The sequence below is a fragment of the Capricornis sumatraensis genome, chromosome 6, assembly GCF_032405125.1.
Source record: "Capricornis sumatraensis isolate serow.1 chromosome 6, serow.2, whole genome shotgun sequence".
In the NCBI taxonomy this organism is placed as follows: Eukaryota; Metazoa; Chordata; class Mammalia; order Artiodactyla; family Bovidae; genus Capricornis; species Capricornis sumatraensis.
The window spans coordinates 37,397,701-37,423,249 of record NC_091074.1 but is presented as its reverse complement, the minus strand read 5'-3'; the positions used below and the strand labels follow the sequence as shown (position 1 = coordinate 37,423,249).

General features: G+C 37.6%; 1 protein-coding gene across 3 annotated transcripts in view; it reads right to left on the bottom strand.

The window, feature by feature from the left end:
* The window catches only part of TTC39B (tetratricopeptide repeat domain 39B), a 52,382-nt gene that overhangs the window by 22,479 nt on the left and 4,354 nt on the right, over positions 1 to 25,549 (bottom strand). Inside the window, exons 3-11 of one of the 3 annotated variants that reach the window (XM_068973874.1) lie at positions 25,030 to 25,106; positions 18,303 to 18,370; positions 15,380 to 15,444; positions 6,819 to 6,924; positions 5,272 to 5,337; positions 3,083 to 3,191; positions 2,474 to 2,541; positions 2,325 to 2,384; positions 522 to 683 (exon numbers count right to left, since the gene is read on the bottom strand). In XM_068973874.1, coding sequence (XP_068829975.1) covers positions 522 to 683; positions 2,325 to 2,384; positions 2,474 to 2,541; positions 3,083 to 3,191; positions 5,272 to 5,337; positions 6,819 to 6,924; positions 15,380 to 15,444; positions 18,303 to 18,370; positions 25,030 to 25,106 — 781 coding nt within the window. Of the gene's footprint in view, positions 1 to 521; positions 684 to 2,324; positions 2,385 to 2,449; positions 2,542 to 3,082; positions 3,192 to 5,271; positions 5,338 to 6,818; positions 6,925 to 15,379; positions 15,445 to 18,302; positions 18,371 to 25,029; positions 25,107 to 25,549 lie in introns of all 3 variants that reach the window. The other 2 variants (XM_068973876.1, XM_068973875.1) reach the window with 2 other exon arrangements.

Below are 25,549 nucleotides of genomic sequence, written 5' to 3'. Positions count from 1 at the left end.
TTGGTATAGCCATTACAGAAAACAGTATGAAGATTCTTCAGAAAATTAAAATAGAACTACCATATGATCCAGCAATCCACAAAAAGATATATACATCTCAATGCTCATAGCAACATTATTTACAAAAGCTAAGATACAAAAGCAACCTAAGTATCCATCAACAGATGAATGGATAAAGAATTAATTTTTATTATTATGAAAAGCTTCATTATCAGGACATCAAAAGTCTACAAAAAATTATCAAAACTTGATATTTAATCATTTTTATATATAACTGAAATTCATCTTCAGAAATAAAGCCTCTTTGTTGAAAAGGGCTGCTTAGATGGCTTTTAAAGCATATAGTGCTGAAGACGCTAGTTATAAACAGCAGGTACTTAACGCGTACTTCCTCCTTTGATGGGTCTCTATGTTGAGAAAACAGTGTTGATGTCATACTATTGAACAAACAATCCTAAGTGAAAATTATTCTGTACACTTATTTCTAAACAGATGACACTGATGAAAGTACTACACTTTACCTTGGACCATCTACTCTCTTTGCAAAGCAGATCTGAATAGTAATATGCCTCCTTCCAGTTTTGTTGGAATACAAAAATCCACATCAGCTCCCAGTAACAGAGATGGTGAAACTGTTTCCATTCTTCTTGAACTGAAATGCATTTTCGAAATATCTCTTGTGCCTATAAGTCAATTGCATAAAGCTGATCATCCAGATATTAGACAAGGAGATAATAACCTAATGGAAAAATACATAAAACACTTTGTACAAAAAGAGCAAAATCATGACTCATTAAACCACTCAATATGACACGCTCCTTTCCTTACATGCCAACAATGCAGTTAAATTCTGTCTCCTTATTTAACTTTGTGAGAGGGCCATGGAACTTTACAATGTGGGAGTAGCAAAATTCCTTCCTTAAGTAAGACATAAAATACAGAAGTCCTTTACTTAAACCAAGTTTAAGGCAATGGACAGACTAGGAGAAGATATTGCTATACACATAACTGGCAAAGAATGAACACTTATCATACAACAATTTTACTAAAAAAGAAATGACAATTTTACTTATCATAGAACAATTATCATATAACACTTATCATACAATTTTACTAAAATGGGAAAATTGTTAAAGATATAAATAGGAAATCAGAGAAAAAGATATATGAGTGACAAATAGACATATGATGGCTTTTTTATTGGAAAATATAAATTAAATTTAGATTATCATTTTTCAGCCATCATACTGGAAAAATAAAAGATAAATAATGACCAGAGTTGGCAAAGAGCATTGGAAACAAGTACTCTCATATCTTTGAGCGTCCCAGGTGGCTCAGTGGTAAAGAATTTGCCTGACAAGCAGGAGATGCAGGTTCAATCCCTGGGTCAGGAAGACTCCCCTGGAGAAGGAAGTGGTAACCCATTCCAGTACTCTTGTCTGGGAAATCCCACAGGATTTCCACCAGAGAAGGCTGGTGGGCTACAGTCATATCTTTATAGGAGTTTAAGTGGAGTAGCTTTAAGTAAGGAGGGCAATCTGTCTGAATTTATTAAAATACAAACATCTTTGACCTAGAAATCCTATCAGACTCTGTCTTATATAAATGTACCTTTGCACTGAGATGTACACATAATATTGTTTACAATAGCATTGTGTATAATAGCCAAATGTCTATCAATAGTGGGCCACTTTAATAGGTACAGTTTATCCATCTCACGGAATAAACCCAGCCATCAAAAAGAATGAGGAAGATTTAGATATACTGACCTGGAAAGAAATCCAAGATGTATTGTAAGTAGAAAACAATAAAATCAAGGAAAAATAAATATGTTTGTCCCCATTGTGTAGAAGAAAATTGTTTGTGAGTATATTTATATGAAAGGCTTTTCACTCTTTTTCTTCAAGGGATTTAGTGAATTATTCCTTTGATGGGGAGCACACATATAGTACAATGAAGTTACCTTTATGGAATGTCTAGATTCCAAAGTCAATATGTAATACCAAGATGGATAGCAGCCAAAGTTTTCTGAAAGTCCCTTAAATTGCCCACCTGTATTTCTATATCCAACCCTGAATTGCCTCAAATACCTCATACATAAACGCAGAGTATATTCTACTATACGTAGTAATACACATTATATTCTATAATCTACTATACATAGTAGAATGCACTCACAAAAATTAAAGTTTGGCTTTTTAATTCCATATTTCCCCTCTATTTTTGTCTAGCACATACAGCTGGATTTCCTCATGTGGAATGAGTTTGCTACGCAACTCCACTAAACAGACAGGCCCCCCAAACGACCCCCTCAAATAAGTTACCTCTTCCACATTCCCTTTTAGCAGCTCTATCCGGCCATGATAGAACACCACAAGGGAACCCTGCAGAGCAAGGAGAAACAGGCTGCTCAGTACTCAAGCCTGGTAGAATGCTTACGGCTGAAAACAGACACTTGAAATTCTAAGCATACATTTGGAAACTGCTGGAGGTAGGGCTCAAGGAGACTCTCTGCTTCCACAACATTCACTTCTCCCGTACCTAGAAATTTAACAGGAAAAGCCTCAGTCTTCATGAAACACAGTCGACATTTACAACTATTTCTCCAGATTACATTAAAACACACAGCAAAGACCTGTTCACGGAAAACATGAAAACTATTCACTTGAACACAAGTCTCATCTATGACTTTAGCTTAAGAAAGCTTTAGGGCAAATTCATAAGAGCAGATGTGGTTGCCTTCAATTCCTAATTGAAATTTCTGACTTGAATACCAATATGAACTATTTTTAACAAAACATTTAACTTTCTGCTAAAAGAGAAATGTAATATGCTAAAAATAGATCACCTTAAGCAAGTCTTATAGAATTTTTTTTAGCCAAGAACAGATTTTAAAAAATTCAATGAAAGAAACTCTCCACCCCTTCTGCTAAATGTCACCATGACAAAGTCACTATTTTCCATCTTTCTGAAAAAAAAAGTAAATATAGATTCCTATCTCTTACTGATTTTCCTAAATTTTTACTTACTCAGATGAAAGATAATCAACTTTCAATGATATAAAATGTAATGCAGTCCTTACCAAGTATCAGGGAGATGTAAGTATGAAAAGCTAGTATAGTTAAGCAGCATAGTGGAGACCGCATGCTTCTTCCTAAGGCACCTTCCCGTAACTGCAGGATGCCCAACTCCTGTGGGGATCAGATGCATTTTAGAATGAAAAGAGCATCATACAGAGATTTTAAAATGCTAGCTCATATATCCCCACCCTCCATGAAGGTGGGGTTTATTTTTCAAGAGCTTAGAAGAGCAGTAGTAACTAGATAGCATCACCAACTTAATGGACATGAACTTGAGCAAACTCTAGGACATTGGTGGAGGACAGAGGAGCCTGCTGTGCTTCAGTCCATGGGGTTGCAAAGAGTCAGAATGACTTAGCAACTGAACAACAATGAACAGCAACAACTAGAAACAAATTTTACATTTTAAATTGGCATAAGACAATCTCACATATTCTTACATTATGTGATCTTAGGGTGAAAAAAAAAAGGTAGCATTCATTTCATAGAAAATGCTGTTATTTCTCTTATATAAATATTAATTTAAGCATGAGGATCTAAGTATAAAATGCTATGGTGGGTATGAATATTTATGGTTCTGTTTCTTCAAGGATCTTGGCATCAAACAGGTCAGACAGTATTTGAACACATTTATTGGACCATGGTGAGGGCCTTAAGAAAGTTAAGTAAGTGATTCTGAAAGTTAGGAATGTTTGAGCCTTGTTGGGAGGGAATAAGGGAAAGCTATGTGGAATAGGTGACACTGATCTCAAACCTAATGGATTAAGAGGCTCTTAAGAGACCTGATTTGGGAGGATGCCAGCTGGGAAGGACATCTAAAACAGACATGACAAAATCAATACAATATTGTAAAGTAATTAACCTCCAATTAAAATAAATAAATTTAAAAATAAATAAATAAATAAATTTATATTGAGAATTAAAAAAATAATAAAATAAAACAGACACCAGCAAAAGCACAGAAACAGAAAAGCACAAGGTCTATTTGGAAAACAAGCAACTGCCCAGTTTAACAGAAACACTGGGGAAGCAAACAGGACAGGTAGTAAGACTAGAAACTTGGGCCCGAATCAGATAATAGAGCCCTTGAATCCATGCTATACTTTGGACTTTATTCAAGGGGCAATTTGGAGCCACTAAGCAAATAAAGTGGAAGATGAATGGTCAAGGGGAAGGGTAACCATGAAACACAGAGTCTTACTTGATAGACTATAAATACATTATAGCTTATGAAGACCATAAATAGATGATAAATATATTATAGTTTATGAAGAATCTGGACAGTGGGATAAAAGTAGATCGGGAATTTACAGTGTTTTGTACTTTTTCTCAAACAATTCTGGAAACCTGTTCTCTTGACTAAAAGGGCCAGTTTCTGCAATAAGGCAACAATGGTAATAGCATGTTGAACGTTATGATTGATAACTATTATATATTGCACAAAAAACCACACACAAATACAACAAACAAAACTGATGGAATATACACCACCATATGTAAAATAGATAGCCAGTGGGAATTTGCTGTATGACTCAGGGAACTCAAACCAGGGCTCTGTGACAACCTTGGGGTGGGAGGTGGGAGGGAGGTTTCAGAGGGAGGGGACATATGTATACCATGGCTGATTCATAGAATGATAGAAACCATTCAGTGTATGGTAAAAACCAACACAGCATTGTAAAGAAATTATCCTCCAATTAAAAATAGATACATTTTTTTTTTAAAGAAACTGATGGAAAACTAACTTCCTTGTTTAGCTCTATAGTGAAACTTGTAAAAACACAAGAAAACCCAAAATACTGCAACCATGCTTGACCTACACAAACCATAAAATGGTAGACATGGAAATCAAGCCTAATTTCTTGGTTTAGTGGGGGTTGCAAAAATGTTAAGGAAGCATATTTTAACCTCACATGAGTACTGAAGATCCAGCAAGCATCAACATTAGTCAAACATGAATTTTTAATCCCAGAATTTAGATAACATTGAGATAAAAAATTTTAACTTTCAGTAGAAAAACCATCCCCTAACTCCACCAAAATATGATTAAGACCCAAAGTCAGTTTATTGTTCTGCAAAGAAACTGCCAATAATTTTCACACTAATTATGAGGACATGTTATACTTCCCTCATACTCAATAAACATTTTTTAATCTTCTTTGTCAAAATTAAGAAAAAATTAATTTTGTACCCTATTTCCAGAAAATCCTATAAATTCTAGTAGTCTGATAATCCGTGCCGGTAAAAGGGACAGCATCTGTAAGAAAAAAAAAAACAACACACAAGTGTTGTACTATGTGTTAGTATACCTAACTAAATGCTAAATGCTAAAGGTAAATGCTAAACTCTAAAAACTTAAAATTTTAATGATTCAGTAACATGAAAAATTAGAACCAAGTTTAAACCACTAGACATCTCTCAATCACCATATACTGCACCTCCTATAATCATTACTTATGGCAATTTCATTTAGTTAAACTAAAAAATTAAAAACAGAACAAAGATTCTGGCCTTTTCAGGATGCTCTAAAGAATACTTCTTCCTTTGATGTGGAATGATAAAGGTGTTGAGAAAGTAACCCCTAGTGCCCACCTCCAAACAAGATTTATTTCAGCAATCTTTTCCAGGAAGCAAAAGTTGTTATATTCTTCACGATATGCAGGCAAAACCTAGAAGTGGAAGGCTATAGCACTACAGTTGCTCTCTGGGACATCTGAGTAGGATGAAGGGAAGTTCTCTCAGGGCAAAACTTCAAGCAGAGACCTGGTTGTTCACTTTGCTTGGAGAAGAAATGCCCATACATGCAATTATATACTGAGTCCATAAGCCAATGGTTTGATTGGATGGTCAGGGATTTAGAAAGAACATGATAGGAGGGAATTCCCTGGTGGTCCAGTGGTTAGGACTCCAAGCTTTCACTGCCAAGGGCCCAGGTTCAATCCCTGGTCAGGGAATTAAGATCCCACAAGCTGTGTGATGCAGCCAAAAAAGAGAGAGAACAAAGAACATGATGGGAAAATTGATGCCAAGGAACTCTGGGTAAGAAGTATATGGATATATCTCTTTGAATGGGAAAAAAAGTGAACATATTTGTGTCCCATATGAATGTTCACCAAAGGCTGTCCTCAGCAGAGGAAGATTTTAATAATCAAATGGGTAGGGTGATCCATTCCGTGGACAGCCGACAGCTGTCTCTTCAGCCACCTCTGTCATCAACCAATGGGTTCATAAACAAAGTAACCCTGGTTGTATATACCAATTCCAGTCAAACCTTAATAAAACATCAAAATCTCTAAATAATATTGCAATTGGATGGATATTTATTCAAACTCTTCATCTATCCCAGAGCATTATTACTATCCTTCAAGCTCTATTATTCCCTAACCTAGTTTCAATTCCAGAACCACCATTGCTATAGCAACAGTATTTCTGATGTGGGAATGGAACCGAATTTCAAGCTCCTTCTTACAAAAAAAAAAAAAAGTTACTAGTCTATTCAGAGGGCTGTATGCTGCCCTTATTATACAATCCAAAACTATCCTGAGCGTGTGCAGAACTTAATAGCATATTCTGACCAGAGCCTCCACTGGGTCACAACAGAATAAAGAGGATCCCACTCTAGCCACTTGTCAAACAAACCCAGGTGGAGGTTCAGGGTGAGGTTCAAATGCAATAGCAGAGGCACTGAAAACCTAAGGTTCTTTTATGAAAGATTCTGGTTACCTTTTGATTACTTACCAAATTAAACGCCCCTATTCCAAGCTTGACACCCCCTTCAAACTCGTAGAAGAATTGCTGCTCAACTTTGTTCTTCTGAATTACATGCAGGATTGAAAGACATTCTCTGGATTAAAGAAAACAGTTATACTATAAGTTTACTATGACACTGAAAATTAATGTCAAGTCAAATTTTGCATTTAAGTACCATAAGATAGAGGTCATTAGCCAAAACACTGGAGAATTTTTAAGAGGATGATGCTACGCTGAGTTTACTCTTAATGCTACCAGATAATCATCATTAAAGAAAAATGACACACTCATTTCTACATTGTTTATCAGGATCAATCTTTCTGCACTTAAAGCAAAAGAGGGTTCAAATACCAGCAGGCATGACTCAGGAGCTACAGAACCTCAGAACTGTGAGCTCCCAGTTTCTCAGCAAAGTGTTAGAGGAGATTTTCTAAGAATGCTCAGCCTCTCAGCTGCTGTGCACCCTTCAGCAACCTACATTCCACTGAGTAACTGAGGTGCTACTGACAAAAAAAGAGTTGAATTTCAGTGTGATTACTATGGCATCAAATAGACCAAATAAAGAACTTGGAACTAGGAAAGAATGAAAGAGGAAAGCAAAGTCCATCACAACTGCCTGCAACTTTCTTCTTAATTTTCTCTCCTCAACAAAGCCAATCTTTCTGATTTTTCACTTTAATTACTTTCTATTCATTTCTCCCTTTCCCTTCATATCTTGAATGCAGAGAGTATTTCATCTGTATTCATCAGAGAAATGCAGATGAAAACAATGATGTAAAAATTGGCAGCAACCAGAAATTGTTTATCAAACTGACAGATACATTTTTTAAAGTAGTAAGAAACAGCCAGATACTACATATCACCTGATGTGATGCAATTATAAAGAATGCAACTTCATTTATGATATATTCTAGCCAAATGCATCTAAGTTGAATCTAGTAAGCCTATATATCTAATTCCCAGTTTACAGGAAATACAAGGAGCTAGAGAAATGTTATCAACTGAATTATATTTCCCCCAACTCCATATGTTGAAGTTCTAACTGTGCCCCCCTCCCAAAGTGTGACTATATTTGGAAACGAGAGATTTTAGGAGGTAATTAAGATTAAATGAGGTCACTGTAACTGGAATCTCTCTCTCTCTGCTCTGTGAGGAAAGAGTGAGAAGGTGGCTGTCTGCAAGCCAAGAAGAGAGCCCTCACCAGAACCTGATATGCTTGTGCCCAGATCTTAGACTTCCAACCTGCAGAACTGTGAAGAAATAAGTTTCTGTTGCTTAAGTCATTCAGTGTATGGTACTCTATTATGGCAGTCAGAAATGACTAAGAGAAAACAAGCTAAACTAAAACTCAAGGAAGCCACCAAACAAAGCTGTGTGTATGCAACTACAGGACAACCGGATTGGGCTTTTCCACAACTGACATGAATACAGAAACTCTTGTATAATAGGATATATTTAGTGAACATGAACACTGACTGCACAAGACAGTCTTGGGTTGGACCAAGGTGTTGACATTCCAGAAGTAAAAGAGATCTGGGACCAACTGGCAAAATTTGAAGATGGGTTGAATATTTGAAGATGGATTGAATATTTGAAGATGGATTGAATATGAAATGAAGATTTGTTGACATGAAAAAGAAAAGATCATTACCTGCAACAGCAAGTTATAAAACTGTACATAAGAGTGATCTCATTTTGGTTTTAAATATATATATCTCTAGATTCATGTAGAAAATATTCTAGAAAAGTATATATTAAGGTATTAACAATCATAATTACTAGATGTTAAGTACATGCGGTATATTTATGTGTATTTGCTCATCCACATTTTCCTGTTTTCTAAAATATCTATCTTTTGTGATAAAAAGCATTATTTTAATTTTTTAAATGGAAAACCAGGGCTGGCAAAGGTAAGAACAAATAGACTCATTCATTTATTTATGATAAAATGGTATTTATAGTAAAGAGGTTGGCAAATACTGGAATGTAGCCACATCTATTTTTTAATAATGTGATTTTTTTTTTTATTCAATTTTATTTTTTGGTGACACTACACGCAGGATCCTAGTTCCCCGAACAGGGATCAAACCTGTGCCCCTTGCAGTAGAAGAACAGAGTCTTAATCACTGGACCACCAGGGAAGTCCTCACACCCATTTACTTATAGCCTATGGCTGCTTACACTCTGCAGTCAGCTACAGAGTTGAGTAGTTGGGACAGAGATCTTGTGGCCCACAAGCCTAAACATTTACTGTCTGGTATTTTTTAAAAAAGTCTGCCAACCCAATTATTCTTCAGGGTAATTTTGCAATATATATCAGAAATCTTATACACAACGGTATCTCTGAATCAATAAATCTAATTTTAGTCTAAGAAAATAGCATGGCTACACAAAACTTGACCTATAAGGTAAGATATTGTATTACCACCTACAATGAAAACTTACAAACAAATTAAAGCAGGCAACAACAGGAAATTAGTTAAGAAGACAGCTGAATGCATGCATACACTTATACACACACACGTGGCACATCCACACAATGGAACACTACTGAGCCATTAAAAGCCATGATGAATTAAAAATATTTAATAACCTAAAATTTTTTGATATTACGTGAAAAAGGAAATTTCAAAATGACAAAAGGCATACAATTTTATTATATAAAAAGATAATTATATATGCATGTATACTTGCATAAAAAACTCAAATGTCAAAATATCAACAGAATGGCAGGATACAAATATGATCCTCAAGAGTTTTTTATATGTAAATGATCTATTTGCTAAAAATATATGATTATTGCAAAAATGTTCAGATAATATGGAGACAGCCTAAGTATCCCTATACAACAATCCCACAGAGAAGTGGTCACTGTTAACAGCCTGGTACATCTAGTTGTTTTTATGCTTTACTAAGAATGGAATCTTTAAAACACACAAATGAGGACTTCCCTGGTGGTCCAGTGGTTAAGACTCTGTACTTCCACTGCAGGGGACATGCCTGATCAAAGAACTAAGATCCCATGTGCCATAGTCAAAAAAAAAAAAAAAAAAAAAAAGCCAGAATAAAAAATTACATGATTTTAAGTCTCAACTTTTACAAACCAAAGCTTGCTGTAAGATCAAGTTTTATATGCATTTTTTTATTCTTAAAGACTAAAACTTCTGTTTTAACTTTTTTTTTAAAGAATATACTAATCAGTTTCAGTCAGTAAAATATATTTTTAATTAAAAAAATCAGTCAGTAAAATATATTTTTAATTAAAAAATCACAAATGGGATCACATACTATGTACTATTTTATGGGTTATATTGACAATTTTCCATGAAAATGCATGAAAGTTATCTTATTCTATAACAAAATGTATTATTCCATTCCATGGAATGATTTAATTAACCAAACTCCTATTCTTAAATTTTCAAGTTGTTTCAAAATTTTCCATATTATAAACAATGCTGCTAAGAGTGTTCTTACACATTCATCAAATACTTTTCCTATATCAAGTACTAGAACTATAGTTATAGCATCCTAACTGTTCTTAGGATAACTTCTTAGAAAAAGAACTCCTGAGATAAAAAATGATACATATTCTTGAGTTTGATATATACTGCCAGAACATCCTCCATTAAAACTGTCAGTTTAGATTCCCACCAACTTATAAGTTTCTCACACTGTCATTTGCCCTGAGTCATTCATATCATATTCCCATTTATAATTTTTATTATGGAGTATTTTTGCCATGATGAAAATTTAAATGTTTATTTGGTCAAGTCAATCTTTTATATCACACTTTAAAAGACTTCTGAAATTGATGTCAGGTTTTTCCAGTAGTCATGTATGGATGTGAGAGCTGGACGGTAAAGAAGGCTGAACGCCGAAGAATTGATGCTTTTAAATTGTGGTGCTGGAAAAGACTCTTGAGAGTCCCTTGGACTGCAAGGAGATCAAACCAGTCAATCCTAAAGAAAATCAACCCTGAATATTCACTGGAAGGACTGATGCTGAAGCTCCAAGACTTTGGCCACCTGATGCAAAGAACTGACCCACTGGAAAAGACCCTGATGCTGGGAAAGATTGAAGGCAGGGGGAGAAAAGGGCGACAGAAGATGAGATGGTTGGATGGCATCACCAACTCAATGGACATGAGTTTGAGCAAACTCTGGGAGATAGTAAAACCAGACAGACAGGGAAACCTGGGGTACTGAAGTCCATGGGGTTGCAAAGAGTCGGACATAACTAAGCAACTGAACAAAAACATCTACTGCTACGAAGCAATGAGAAAGACACAACATTGCTTCTACAGTATTGTTGCCATAGATGTGATCGGAACTTAATCATGAAGCAACATTAGATAAGTCCACCTTGAGAGAAGGTCTTAAAAATAACGGCCAAGTATCCTTCAAAAATGTCAAGGTCTTAAAGACAAAGACCGAGGGGCTCTTTCAGATTAAAACAGACTAAGGAGATGTAACAGCTGAACGCAACATCCAGGATCCTGGACTGGATCCTGGACTGGATCCTGGACTGGATCCTGGACTGGAATAAGGACACGGGTGGGACAGTTAGAAAAACTTGAGTCAAGTCAATAAAGTAGTTAATAATATCGCACCAATGTTAGTTTCTGGATTTTAACAATTATACTGTGGTTCTATAAGATGCTAATAATATTTGTATATTAGAAGACTATATAAAAATTCAGAAATTATTTCCAAGTAATTTTTTAATAAAACAAAAATTTTATTAAAAACTTTTTAGAAACAAAAATTTAAAGGCCTCGTGCTTTAGGACTATAAACAGACTTTCCTATGTTTTTGCCTATATCCTTCTAAAAATATTTTAATACTAAATCTATATAATGTATCCTTTATATAGTCTTTTCTCCAAAATGAAGAGTCAATTTTCCCAAAACCATTTATTAAACTAATAAACCCATCTTTCCCTACTGTTTTTAAAGAGACTTATGCATATATAGGTTTTTTAGTAAGCTTTGAATTCCCAGATAAATCTGTGTGTGTATACACAGAAGTGCATGAACACACACAGAGTTTCAGTCTTATGTTTGGTTCCACTGATACATAATTTCTGAGCCATTACAAGAATATTTTAATTCCTTCGGATTTTAAGTTTTGATAACTGAAATAGCAAGCAACTCTTTAACATTCTTCTGTATCTTCTAAAATATATTTCAAAAGGAAAACTAAAAACAATATATCAGGTTCCCAAAGTTCACCTGCTTCCTCCAGGATTTCAAATGGGATATAATTATATGAAATCATTTCAGGTAAAAGCATCTCTTAAAATACTAAATCTTGGTTCTACTTCTAGTAATGGCAGAGTGCCTTAAATTAAATTAACCCTCCCACAGATAACGATTATAAATTCTTAACAAAATGCAAAACACGTGTTTAAAATATATTTGCAGACACTCAGTTCAGTTCAGGTCAGTCGCTCAGTCATGTCCAATTCTTTGCAACCCCATGAATTGCAGCACACCAGGCCTCCCTGTCCATCACCAACTCCTGGAGTTCACTCAAACTCACATCTATCAAGTCGGTGATGCCATCCAGCCATCTCATCCTCTGTCGTCCTCTTCTCCTTCTGCCCTCAATCCCTCCCTACATCAGAGTCTTTTCCAATGAGTCAGCTCTTCGCATGAGGTGGCCAAAGTACTGGAGTTTCAGCTTTAGCATCATTCCTTCCAAAGAACACCCAGGACTGATCTCCTTTAGAATGGACTGGCTGGATCTCCTTGCAGTCCAAGGGACTCTCAAGAGTCTTCTCCAACACCACAGTTCAAAAGCATCAATTCTTCGGCACTCAGCTTTCTTCACAGTCCAACTCTCACATCCATACATGACTACTGGAAAAACCATAGCCTTGACTAGATGGACCTTTGTTGGCAAAGTAATGTCTCTGCTTTTGAATATGCTATCTAGGTTGGTCATAACTTTCCTTCCAAGGAGCAAGTGTCTTTTAATTTCATGGGTGCAATCATCATCTGCAGTGATTTAGGAGCCCCCCAAAATAAAGTCTGACACTGTTTCCACTGTTTCCCCATCTATTTGCCATGAAGTGATGGGACCAGATGCCAAAAAAAAAAAAAAAAAGCTAGAGATGAGTTAAACTTTGAAAGAAGGGAACAACTTTTAAAGAGACTTTATGTTTATATGACTAGTCGCTTGAAAGTACTCCCCCATACACTCAGCATGGGGTGCCTAGGACTTACACAAAAAGCTACAGTCTTATTGGCTTAAAAAAGAATACTGAGTTCAAATCTGCCAGAACAGCTATAAGGTAATGGGGAAATTTTCAGATAGGGATGAACCACATAGGATGGAAATGCCAAAATCAGTGTTAAAACTCAACTCAAATTCTTCATTGACTCATGAACTATGTGAGAACTGGTGAAACTCCAAAGAAAGGCAGCAACAAGCGAAAAGAAATAATTGAATCACGATCTCAGATGTTGTCCACTAGCAGAGATTAAGAGTATGGACTCTAAGTCTAGTCAAGTTAAATGCTTCCCAGAACAAAAATCAGCATTCTTCTGAGAAAGATAAAAGAACCTAAAGTCTTGCAGACACTCAATGAATCACTATCTAGTATACAATCAAAAAATTACTAAATTGAAAACAGGAAAACACGACATATAGTCAAGAGAAAAAGCAGGCAGTAGATACTGGCCCCAAGACAACCCACATGCTGAGATAATATCTAATCTGAAAAAAAAGAATTTTCAGTAACCTATTGAACAAAATCAGGCTGACATGTAATTGCAATCTCAGAAGAAGAGTGAGAACGTAGCAGAGAAAAAATATTTGAAGAAATAATAGCTACATGGTTCCCCAAAGCCACACTTAAGCACATCAGTCAAAGATATGAGTCTTCAAAGCATCCAGAAGAAATGACACATTACAGACAGGGGAACAATTACAAAAAATAACAGCTGACTTATGATCAGAAACAATAGAGACCATCATATTGGGTTGACCTAAAAGTTAATTCAGCTTTCTCCATTAAGAAACCCATACAGAAAAAACCAAATGACCTTTTTTGGCCAACTGAATACAACAACTGATGGTTTTTAAGGAGTGAAAGAAGAAAAATTTTGTAACACAAAAATACTACACACAGCAAAAACAGCCTTCAAAAATGAAGGCAAAAGATAAAGGCATTTTCAGATAAATAAAATAGAGTCATTGAAAGTAGATATGAACTATAATATGAACTATAAGAAATTCTAAAAGAAATCCTTCATTCTGAAATAGACAGGAATGAATGAAGAACATCAAAAATGGTAAATATTGGATTAACAGTGGGGTCTATGATATAAAACTGTTTAAAGCAAAGGTTGGACACCACATTGTGGGGTTTATAACACACATAAATGTACTACCATAAGAACAGTATAAAAGACAAAAGGTGGTTAAGTAAAACTATACTTTTGTAAGTTTCTTCTATTTTATGCACAACAGTACACCATTAACTCTAACTTGACTATGACAAGTTAAGAAGGCTATGATAATCATTACAGCAAACACTTAAGAAAAATTAAAAGGGCTATAGCTAAGAAAATAATAGAGGGATTCTACTGGAATATATATATATATATATTTAATTAAAGCAAAAGAAGGCAGAAAAATAAGGAGGGGGGATAAATAAGGCAAAGAAAAAAAAAGCAAAATGGCAGTCACAAGCGCAAACATATTAACTGCTACAGTGAATAAGAAAGTAAGACCCCATTAAACATATTTACCAAAAAAACGTAATTTAAATATAAAAACAAAGGTAGATTTAAAGCAAAAGAACATATGCCACGCAAACACCAATTACAAAAAAGCATGAGTAGCTTTATTAATATCAGACAAAACAGATTCCAAGACAAGGAATATTATAAGGAGTTACATAGGAACATTTTATGATGATAAAAAGGTTAGTTTATTAGGAGATAAAACAATTTAAAACTATATAAGTCCAATAACAAAGGTTCTAAATACAAGCAAAGAGTGACAGAACTGAAGGGAGAAATGGATGACTCCAGAATCAAAGCTGAAGATTTTTAACACTGTTAATAAAAGACAGGACAACTAGATAAACACCGGTAAGGACACCGAAGACACGTGAATTGACACTAGGGTCCACTCTAAGTGACATCTGCATCACTGGAGAAATTTAATGGGACAGTATTGTTTCAGAGTCTGAACCAGAGACATTCCTATATATACCTTCCATTTTTAATTTACAAATTGTTTTTAGGAGAGAGAAACTAAGATTATCTAATCATAAATTATGTAAGTACTTTCCAGCTATTTTTCTCTTAAAACTGCATTTATTCTGTTGCCCTTTATCATTGAATACACACTCAGTAAGTCAAAATTCAAGTGCATTTTTACCAACATTAAATTTTAAAAATCTAGTCACACTTATTAAAAAACTTTAAAGTACAAAGTGGTATTTAATACAAGAATTATTTAAAAACCACAAGAAGGTGGTCATAAAGGTACAAACCTTGTCACAAGATTTTTCATCAATCTTAATTTTTAACTTACTTATATATTTGGTAACTTGTTCTAATTTTGAGTCCACCTTTGATGAAGTTGATCATATTTTCATCCTGAAAACAATTCAATTACATAATTAGATCATTTAGCAAATGATTCTTAGACTGTCCCCACAGCTGTGTAGCTGCATGATTAGAACAAAACACTATATCTTTTGAGGACATGATTTTTAAATTAAAATATTCTTCTTGCTTTACATATAAAATGCCTTTTTTGTAATCTTTCTTCCAACTTAGAGGACCAAAAAAGGAAACAATTTTTAAATCCTTGCGTAACTTTAAGGATGTAACGAAGAAAGTAATCCTTACCAATCAGGGGTCACAGAGTTAGTCCAAACCTACTTTGATAAACATCAACTACCAAGCAATTTTCTTTTAGGTTCAATGGAGTTCAAAATGGCTACTCCAAGGATTTTCCTGTCTGTCATACTCCAAGTAATGGGATTATGGTTCTTCATTAGGGGGTACTTTAGCAGGCCGTCTATTTAGAATTGTGAATTTCATTTGCATACATTTCCAGACCAAAAATAACTGACCTGGATTCTAAATTTGTTATCACTAGCATGAAATTTTGTTTGGGAATTTTGTTTGTTCTCTTTGCCTGATGGTCATCAACCATGCAACTGAAGCAATTGGCCTAAATGAATGACCTTTTTAGGGTGAGCATTCTAGGATTCTAAGAGTCTCTTAATAAAGTATATAAAATAACTGCTTTAAAGATGCTACTCTAATAGATGGTGCTAATGGAGAATGCTTTTCTAACCCCTTAATAACAGAAACACGCTCTGGTATTTATTTCCTGTGCACTTGAGCATCCTTCTGAAGCCAGAGAAAAACTGATTTTAGTTTGTTAATTTCATCACTTAAATACTTAATACTTAAATTATTAAAAGAATCAATAAATGTAAAATTCACTATGCAATTTAAAAGCCCATTTTCTGATTTCAAGGTAGCTTCCAGTTACACAAGTTCCAATAGTGTCCAGGAAAGAAGTTCTTAAACTGGAATAAAATCTGCTTCAAATAAGAATATTTAATGATTCACCAAACATTTTCTGAATGCCTATTTTACAGCAGGCACCTAATTGCAAAATGAGGCAAAAGCAAACACAATACGCTAAGGGACGGAGACGTGCACACACGGATGGAGACAGGCATAGGTTGCCACAACAGCACAAAGCGGGGCTGGGATGTGCAGAGGCCCAAAGAGCTTCCTGGAAGCATCAGTGCTTGAAGCGTTAAAAAAAAAAAGATTAGGAAATAGCCAGATGAAGGAAAAGAAGGCAGATATGAACTTTGCAAGCAAAAAGAAAAAAACCTTTCAGGGGAAAAGCAAGGAAGCATTAAAGATCATAGTGTGCTTGGCTAGGCCATCTGTGCTTATATAACACAGCACTGCTACAGAAATCCATTTCAAAGAAGGGAATGACTAAGGAGCAAGAACGCTGCTTGTACTTTCCCACTCAAGCACGCCACCAGCAGGCGAGGATGTCGCTAAGAGGGGCCTAGGGAACTGGGAGAGATGCCAGTTGAGTCTTAAAAAGCCTTCCCCATTTGTGACATTCTGACACAGAACCACTGCCATCGTCAGTGAGGGCTACTCAACGCTGAAGCCGAGACATGAGCAGGCGAGATGCTCCCCTTGGAGCGGGTGCACGACTGCACAATGGAGAGTGAGCTAGAGGGAAGGGAAACTACGGACCAAGGGTCCCTAGGTTGCCATGAAGTCTAGGGAGGCTGATGAGCCCCTCACTAGAACAATTATGGTCAGAATAAAGAAGAAGAGCTGGGGCTGATTAACCTTCAAAAGGTAAAACAGCACAATCATGAGGCTGACCGGACATGGAGGCATGAGGAAGAGGGAAGAGCCGTGGGTATCTCCCAGATGTTGAGTTACAAGCCCCTAAACATTTTTTTAAAAACCTTTTGAATCAAAGATTTTACTGTCAAATTCCCATTTGAAAAAAGCATTAAAAAAAAAAAACTGGGGGCCTCTGTGATTAGCCTTACGTATACTAAGGCAGTGAGACTGCTTCAGGCATCATAATACGTAGAGTTTTAGGAAACAGGGTCATAGATCAGATTGATTTTATTTTCCTTAACCAGACTCCAACCTATCAGGTCAGTCAACCTCCAGAAAAAGAGAAAAGCACTCTCAGTTCAATGTAAAGCATTGAAATCGAGGAAGACTTTCTCCATCTTACAGTTGAATTTCTGCCCCCTTACTATCTCCACCCCACCTCTACCCCACTGTATCCATCACTGACACCCGTGTGGCCACATGTTAAAATTCATATTTTTTTTTAGAAGAACTACACGTTACAATGACAGGCCAGGTACTGGTGATAAGAAATCCTAGAGGTGAAATTTAAATGCCCCTGAGAAAAACAGTCATTGTTTTGTTTAGTGACTTCTTTCAACTGCTCTTCCAAAAGAAGAAATAAAAGGGGATGAGAATACAAATAGCAGGGAAATAAAATCTGAGGTCTACATGCATAACTGAGCTTTGCTGAAGCATCTGGCACAAGAAGGGAACAGCCGAAGATGCTGAAGCCAGTCACCCCTGTGTGCAGCCCTCCACCATTAGCAAGCTCACAGAGGCATAACCTCACGATTCTCACACAGAGAAGCATCCTGAAATTAGGTGTGGTAGGTGCAAAACAGCTTCTTTAAAAGGCAGTGGTTCCCAACAGACTGAATTTCAAAACAGCATCTTTTAGGTGCATTTGAGTAGAAAAAAAAGATCCCCCAGAGTCTTCTTTCAGCCAAAGTTTACGAGCAATAACAAATAGCTTTCATTATAACTCTAAGTCGAAAGAACTGAAGTACTGACACAGAATGAGCCACATTTTTTCTTTGTCATACTTAGCAGGCTTCCCGGGTGACACTGATGCTAAGCCAAATGTCCGTTACCTGCACAAACGTGAGGGCTGCTTTCTGTAGGAGGCACTCGGCATAACAGATTTCAGCATGCATTTCCTCTATTAAAAACAAATAAAAGTATATTAAGGAAAATCCCATGCCCGCAGTAACTGCTCTGAGATATTCAGAAAAGACAGATAGATAAATGAGCCCAGAGGAGACATAAAAACCTAGGTTGTTTCGTGATTGCATAGAACTGGAATGATGACCTCAGTTCTCAAGGCCTCAGCAAGATTTTTCCAGAACGTGTGAAATGCTTTGGGGAAGTCATCTTTGGCTCAATTCACATATAACTGCCAAGAGTCAGGCCCTTGGTGTCAGAGATCCAAACTCAACTTACAGGAGGAAACCAAAATAGAAAAACACTTTTTGGGAAAAAAGAAAACCACTCGTTTTTTTAACTTAATGGGAAACTTCAAGTCTGCCACTGGGATGGATTGAAAAACTAACTTGAATATACTAATTCTAACATCAAAAATATTATGAAGGCATGATGACCACGACAATGGTTAGGCGCACTATTGACTTGAAGAGAAGGCAGTAACTTCTGAGGATTCTAGTAAAAAGAACTGCCCGGCATGTCCAACTCATGAGTCCTCATTCAGGGAAGACCTGATGTAAAAAATTTAGCACTAGCACAGTTTGGGGCTATTTGCTTTGTGCGTGTGTGCACGTGGGTTATGTGTATCTGTTTTCAGCTGTGCTGCACGTAGGGTCTTAGTTTGCCGACCAAGGATCGTACCCACACCCGCTGCATTGGAAGCATGGAGTCTTAACCACTGGGCCACCACAGAAGTCTCAGTTTGAGGCTACTTGGATCACTGAGATATCTAGTGCAGGAACAAGGCACTCACAAGAGGGCTACATAAAATTACGTCTGTATCCCCTGGACACATAAACGTGTGGCCTATCTTCCTGAATAGTTCATGATACCTGTAGAGACTGAGGAGGGAAGAATCTTTCCTTTTTTTTTGTATAAACAAAATTATCAATTTACTGTTTTATGCATAGGATACAAACTAGTGTGTTATTTAAGTAAATGAGCTTTGGGGTTGGGGTAATTAACAGCCTGGATTGTAGCAAAGGCCCTGCCACATACTAGTTACAGAACCTTGAGCAAGCTACCCTTCCTTCCTCTGCTGGGCTTCTCATTCTTTAAGTCCAGCTAATGAAATCTCTATTTCAAAGCTGAAGAATTCAAGTGCTGCCTGTGGAGTCACTGTGCAGAGTAAGCCCTCAATATGCATCAGCTACTTCCACTAAGATTATTCCCATTGGCCCATGTCATGCTTTTTGACAAAACTTCAAAAGTAGCACACTTTTAAGTGATGTGCTGCTGCTGCTAAGTCGCTTCAGTCGTGTCCGACTCTGTGCGACCCCATAGATGGCAGCCCATCAGGTTCCCCCATCCCTGGGATTCTCCAGGCAAGAACACTGGAGCGGGTTGCCATTTCTTTCTCCAATGCATGAAAGTGAAAAGTGAAAGTGAAGTCACTCAGTCGTGTCCGACTCCTAGCGACCCCATGGACTGTAGCCTACCAGGCTCCTCCGTCCATGGGATTTTCCAGGCAAGAGTACTGATGTAAGTAACAGAAAAACAGGATATTTCCATGTTGATGGAATGATGTTGAACCTAACTGGATAAGACCTAGTGCTTTATTTCTTTCACTTACACACACACAGGACACCTCCCCTCAACACACACACACACACACACACACACACACACACACACACACACACTTTGTTCTCACAAACTGATTCACCTTCCTGCCATGCTCGTGTTCCAAAGGTTGATTGACAAAGAAGCAACAATGCAATGAAGATCTTCCAACAGCACGTGTAAGAGGGAGCCAAACCCACAACAGGCCAAATCTGAGGAGCTGCAGTCAGCGCACATTCTGGCAGCATTAACAGCCAGGGTCTCCATCCTTCAGAACGCCTCACTTTAAAGGGTGCCCCCTGGATTTTCTCAGTGGGTTCAGTGGGAGAAAAACAGGTAACTTTTCAGAGTCATTTGAACATCCTCTTCCCAAGGAAACTTGTGACAAAGTAGGAACTTTCAGTAATTACTCCCTTTGGAAGCCTGCTCAGCAATCCAGATGGCTGGCTTGGGGCATGTGTTGAGGAGGTGGTGAAGTTGCCGCTGGGCGAGAACCAGCTCGGCAGAGAGGCCGAGCGCAGAGCCCCGGGGGGCGCGGCCGATAGCGCGGCTCAGCCAATGGCGCGCCTCCGGCTGAAGCACGGGGTGCGCACAGGGAGGCGTGGGCTATGAGCCTAGAAAGGAAGTCAGCCTAAATGATGGATGACCTTGGAAAGGAAGTTGGGCTAAATGATGGATGACCTTGAATATCCTCGTCTGGGCTTCATTCAGTAGCCAATGGTATTGCAGCAAAAACAGAAATGAGACCTTTCTTAAATAAAAACGAGACTTTTCTGATAAACAAGGAAAACAAGGAAACAATGAACAGGCTGGGGAAAAACCTAAACAGGCCTGAATGAGTTAAGCAATCTTGTTACTGTCTAGCTGCTACTACTAACAAACACTTGTGGCTAGACTGGTCCTTTTACAAAGCTAAATAAAGCTAATTACTCTCTGATTCCATATGTATTATGAATTATTCTCTGCACCTGGCATTCTTCCCCCGCTACACACCCTTGTAGCATTCTTCCTTTCAGAAAGGAGGTCACAGCCTTATAACTTCTGAAAAGACCAACCCCAGTTACTGAGTTACCTGATGCCAGCTGTGGCCATTTTGAAATTTTGCAAAAGAAAAAAAGCAAGACTTACTTAGGATATAAAACCTCTCCTTATTTCTGTGGAAATGGGGCACTGTTCTTAAGGCACTAGCCTACTATGTTTCCCCTTCGACTGGCAAGAATAAAGCTACTCTTTCTTTTTTTTCCTCCAAACTCTGTATTTCTATTTGGCATTGGTGGACAGGGAGCCAAGATTTTGGCATCAATGGTGAGCCCTTGCAGAGATCTGAGCAGAGGGGTGGATGGATCAGAGTTAAGCTAAAGATGGACAAATCAAAGAGAAACATAAAGGACATAACATGAAGGCAGAGATAAAAGGCAAGAAAGTTTGAACTGTATTTTCTATGTATAATGAATCTTTGAATTAAATCCCTTTTACATCCTAAGAACTGTATACAAACATGTGTTTTTAAAGACAATTTGAAAACCATTTAATATGCCAGCCATGAGAAGAATAGGTGTGCCTCATCTTCAATCCACAAAAAGTTTAATTAAATATCCTTACTCCTACAAACAACGAGCCACTCAAGGATAGAAATGGAAATTACCTATAGGGAAAACAAATTGCACACTAAATCTACAATGTTTTGACATGCTCCCTTGAACACAAAGTCTGTTTGGACTGCAGCGACAGCCAAAATCATTAGGAATAAATGCAACTTAATTTATAAAAGTCTTATCTCTTCACTCAGATTGATTTATATTGGGCAGCCCTTAGCTCTCAAAATTAGACATTTGGCATTTACAAGTAGGTACCTACCAGAACATCTCTTAATTATAAATTCCTTAGTTCACTGAAGGAAATATCTTCATTATGCAGTGAAGTGTTAGCTAAGCATGCTTTCAGACATAGAAGTCTAAATAAACCTTATTTCAGAATAGTTAAAGTCACAGGCTGATGTATTTTCATAACTTTTAAATTAGGATCTTATTTTTTTGAGCAGTTTTAAGTTCACAGGAAAATTGAGGGGACAGTAGAGAGATTTCCCATATATCCCTTGCTCCCTGGCTCCCCCCAACATGCACAAACTCACCTATGATCAGCATTGCTCTCCCAAGTGGCACGTTTGTTACAACTGGTGAACCTCCACTAACATATCATAATTCTGCCATAGTTTTCATTAGGGCTCACCCTTGGTGGTGTACATTCTATGGGTCTGGACAAATGTATAATGACATGTGTTTAATCATTATGTCACTGCCCTAAAAAACTCTCTGTGTTCCACCTAATCATTTCTCCGCCCCATTCCCTGGCAATGACTGATCTTTTTCCTGTCTCCACAGTTCAGCCTTTCCGAGAATCTTATATACTTAGAATCATACAGTAGGTAGCCTTTTTCAGATGGGTGTCTTTCACTTAGGAATATGCATGTAAGGTTCCCCCGAATCTTTTCATGGCTTGATAGCTCATTTCTTTGTAGCACTGAATAATATTTGACTGTCTAGATATACCATACTTCATCCATTCACCTAGTGAAGGTCAAGTTTTGGCAATTCTGAATAAAGCTGCCATAAATATTTCTTTGCAGATTTTTGTGTCAACACAAGTTTTCAGCTGTTAGTTTTATAAGGAAACTGTCACACTGTCTTCCAAAGTGGCTGTACTATTCTGCACTCTGACCAGCCACGAATGAGCGTTCCTGTCCCTCCACAACTTCACCAACATTTGTTGGCCTCTGTGTTCTGGATTTTGGACGCTGTGTTGCTGTTGTTGAGTCACTCAGTCGTGTTTGACTCTTTACGACCCCATAGACTGCAGCATGCCAGGTCTCCCTGTCTCTCACCAACTCCTGGACACTGTGTAGTGGTATCTTATTACTGTTCACTTTTTAATACTTCTAAATATGCCATGCCTAAAGACAGAATAAAGAGATAAGAACACAGTATCACCTATTTTTATGATGTCTAACACAGAAATAATTCAGCATTTCCCTCACCCACATGTGAAGACATTTCATGCCTGTTTCTTGCAGAACAGAGGAAGTTTCAGGAAACAGGAAACAACTAAACAATTAATAATTAATTATTAATTAATTAATTGGCTTAGGGAAAGGCAGGTCAGGTTTGACCACTGCTCTGCTAGGCTGGTAACCTTGGACCATTTGTCTAATCTCCCTGATCCTCAGTTTCTAGTCTATAGAAAGGAGGTTATCCAGGATGGGCCTCCCTGGTGGCTCAGCAGTAAACAATCCGCCTGCCAGTGCAGAAGACGCAGGAGACACGGGTTCGATCCCTGGGTCAGGAAGATCCCCTGCAGGAGGAAATGGCAACTAACTCCAGTATTCTTGCCTGGAGAATGCCAAGGACAGAGGAGCCTGGCAGGCTACAGTCCACTGGGTCACAAAGAGTTAGAGATGACTGAGCGACTGAGCGCGCGCACGTGTGCACACACACACACACGCACACGCGCACACACACACACACACACACACACACACAATGAGCCCAAGTTTTCCAAAGTCCATAGCAAGTTGATAATAATCTTCTAACAAAGCAAAGAAAACTTTACAGTGAAAGACTAAAAACTGTGTCTAGCACAGACTCGGCCACTAGGAACGATGGACACCATTATCCAGAATTGCTCTTGCCTTAACTGGCCACAGCTGCTTTGACAATTTCGTGTTACCTCCTCCAGAGAACTACTCTGAGTGCTTCTCAGATGACAGAGGCTTTGTTAGACACTGGCCACATTCGAAGGACATCTTCTCTGCTACAGGAGTATTGCGATGCTCCTTTCTTATAAACCACTCTGACTAGAGCATAATGCTAATATAACAGGACTCATCATGGAACTTCTGCCCTGATCTCTGTGGGAACGTCAAGGAAACAGCAAAAGGAGTCAGCTTCTCCCAGCCATCTGATCAACATGCTGAAGACATGTTGGATTCTAATAGTCCTATTCCTGAATTCTGCTGCTGCTGCTGCTGCTAAGTCGCTTCAGTCGTGTCCGACTCTGTGCGACCCCATAGATGGCAGCCCATCAGGCTCCCCCGTCCCTGGGGTTCTCCAGGCAAGAACACTGGAGTGGGTTGCCATTTCCTTCTCCAATGCATGAACGTGAAAAGTGAAAGTGAAGTCGCTCAGTCATGTCCGACTCTTTGTAACCCCATGGACTGCAGCCTACCAGGCTCCTCCATCCATGGGATTTTCCAGGCAAGAGTACTGGAGTGGGGTGCCATTGCCTTCTCCGTTCCTGAATTCTAGTAGTCCTAAATGTTTACAAACCAAACATTTTATATACTGTAAAATATCATCGTTATTCTAAAGGTATCAAAATTACTGACCTTGAGAAAAAAATTAATAGCTTTTAGAAAAACAGAAACTCTCACACATGGATGAGAAGACTATAAACTGACCTAATTCTTCAGAGAAAAACTGGTGATATCTATAAATGTTTTCTATTTTCAAACCCTCAGTCCCAGTAATTCCACTTTTAGCAATCTATCCTATGAAATACTAGCAAAAAGGTATGAAGTTATAGGTACAAGAATTTTAGGTCAGCATTATTCTTAACAGCAAAAAAAAAACAAAACAATATAACTGCCCTTCAATACAGAAAAACTAATTTATGGTATTTGTCCTAATGAATGCTACATGGCTATTAAGTAGAATGAAGTGCAATTTATACGTGTTGACCTGGAAAATGTCAATGCCAAAAATCACATTGTACCACATGTATCACGTGCTTCTCTACTTGCAAAAAATGAATAATGATGAATTACTACAAAAATCCTATGTATATGTTCTGCATATATTTGTATATGTACAGAGAAGAGTGTGCAAGGCATGAAAACCAACTGCTAATAGTGGTTACTTCTAGAGGGTGAGTAATGATGGGGAAGAGGAAAAGACATTCCATTTACTTATATTATTCACTTAAATGTTGAATTTTATGAGCATAACCATGCTTTAATTTTTCAAAGAAAGGAAAATACCCAATCTTTTAAATGCCCCTTACCTTCAGTCAGCTGTTCCAAAGATCCTCTTGAAAGAAGACTTGAGAAAGACTCTACAACTGTGCATTTCTTCCTGTATCTGCACAGAATACATAGAAGAGATGAGAAGTAGAAAGAAAAAAGGAATAAATCATGCTCATTTTCATTTCACAACCATTTCAGTTGTAATTACACCAAAGGGTCACCAGAAACTGAACTCTAAACCCTAAAGTCTGCAGGGCGGAGACCACCATTTTGAAACCTGCACACCCAGTTCCCAGCACTGGCACCCTGTGGGCATTAAATCCAAGCTCACTGAACATGTTTCTGTGTGTGGACAAACCTACATATAACAGTCAATACCGGGAGCTTTCCTGGTAGCTCAGTTGGTAAACTGCCTGCAGTGCAGGAGACCGAGGTTCAATCCCTGGGTCAGGAAGATCCCCTGGAGAAGGAAATGGCAACCCACTCCAGTATTCTTGCCTGGAGAACCCCATGCACAGAGGAGCCTGGCCAGGGTACAGTCCATGGGGTCGCAAGAGT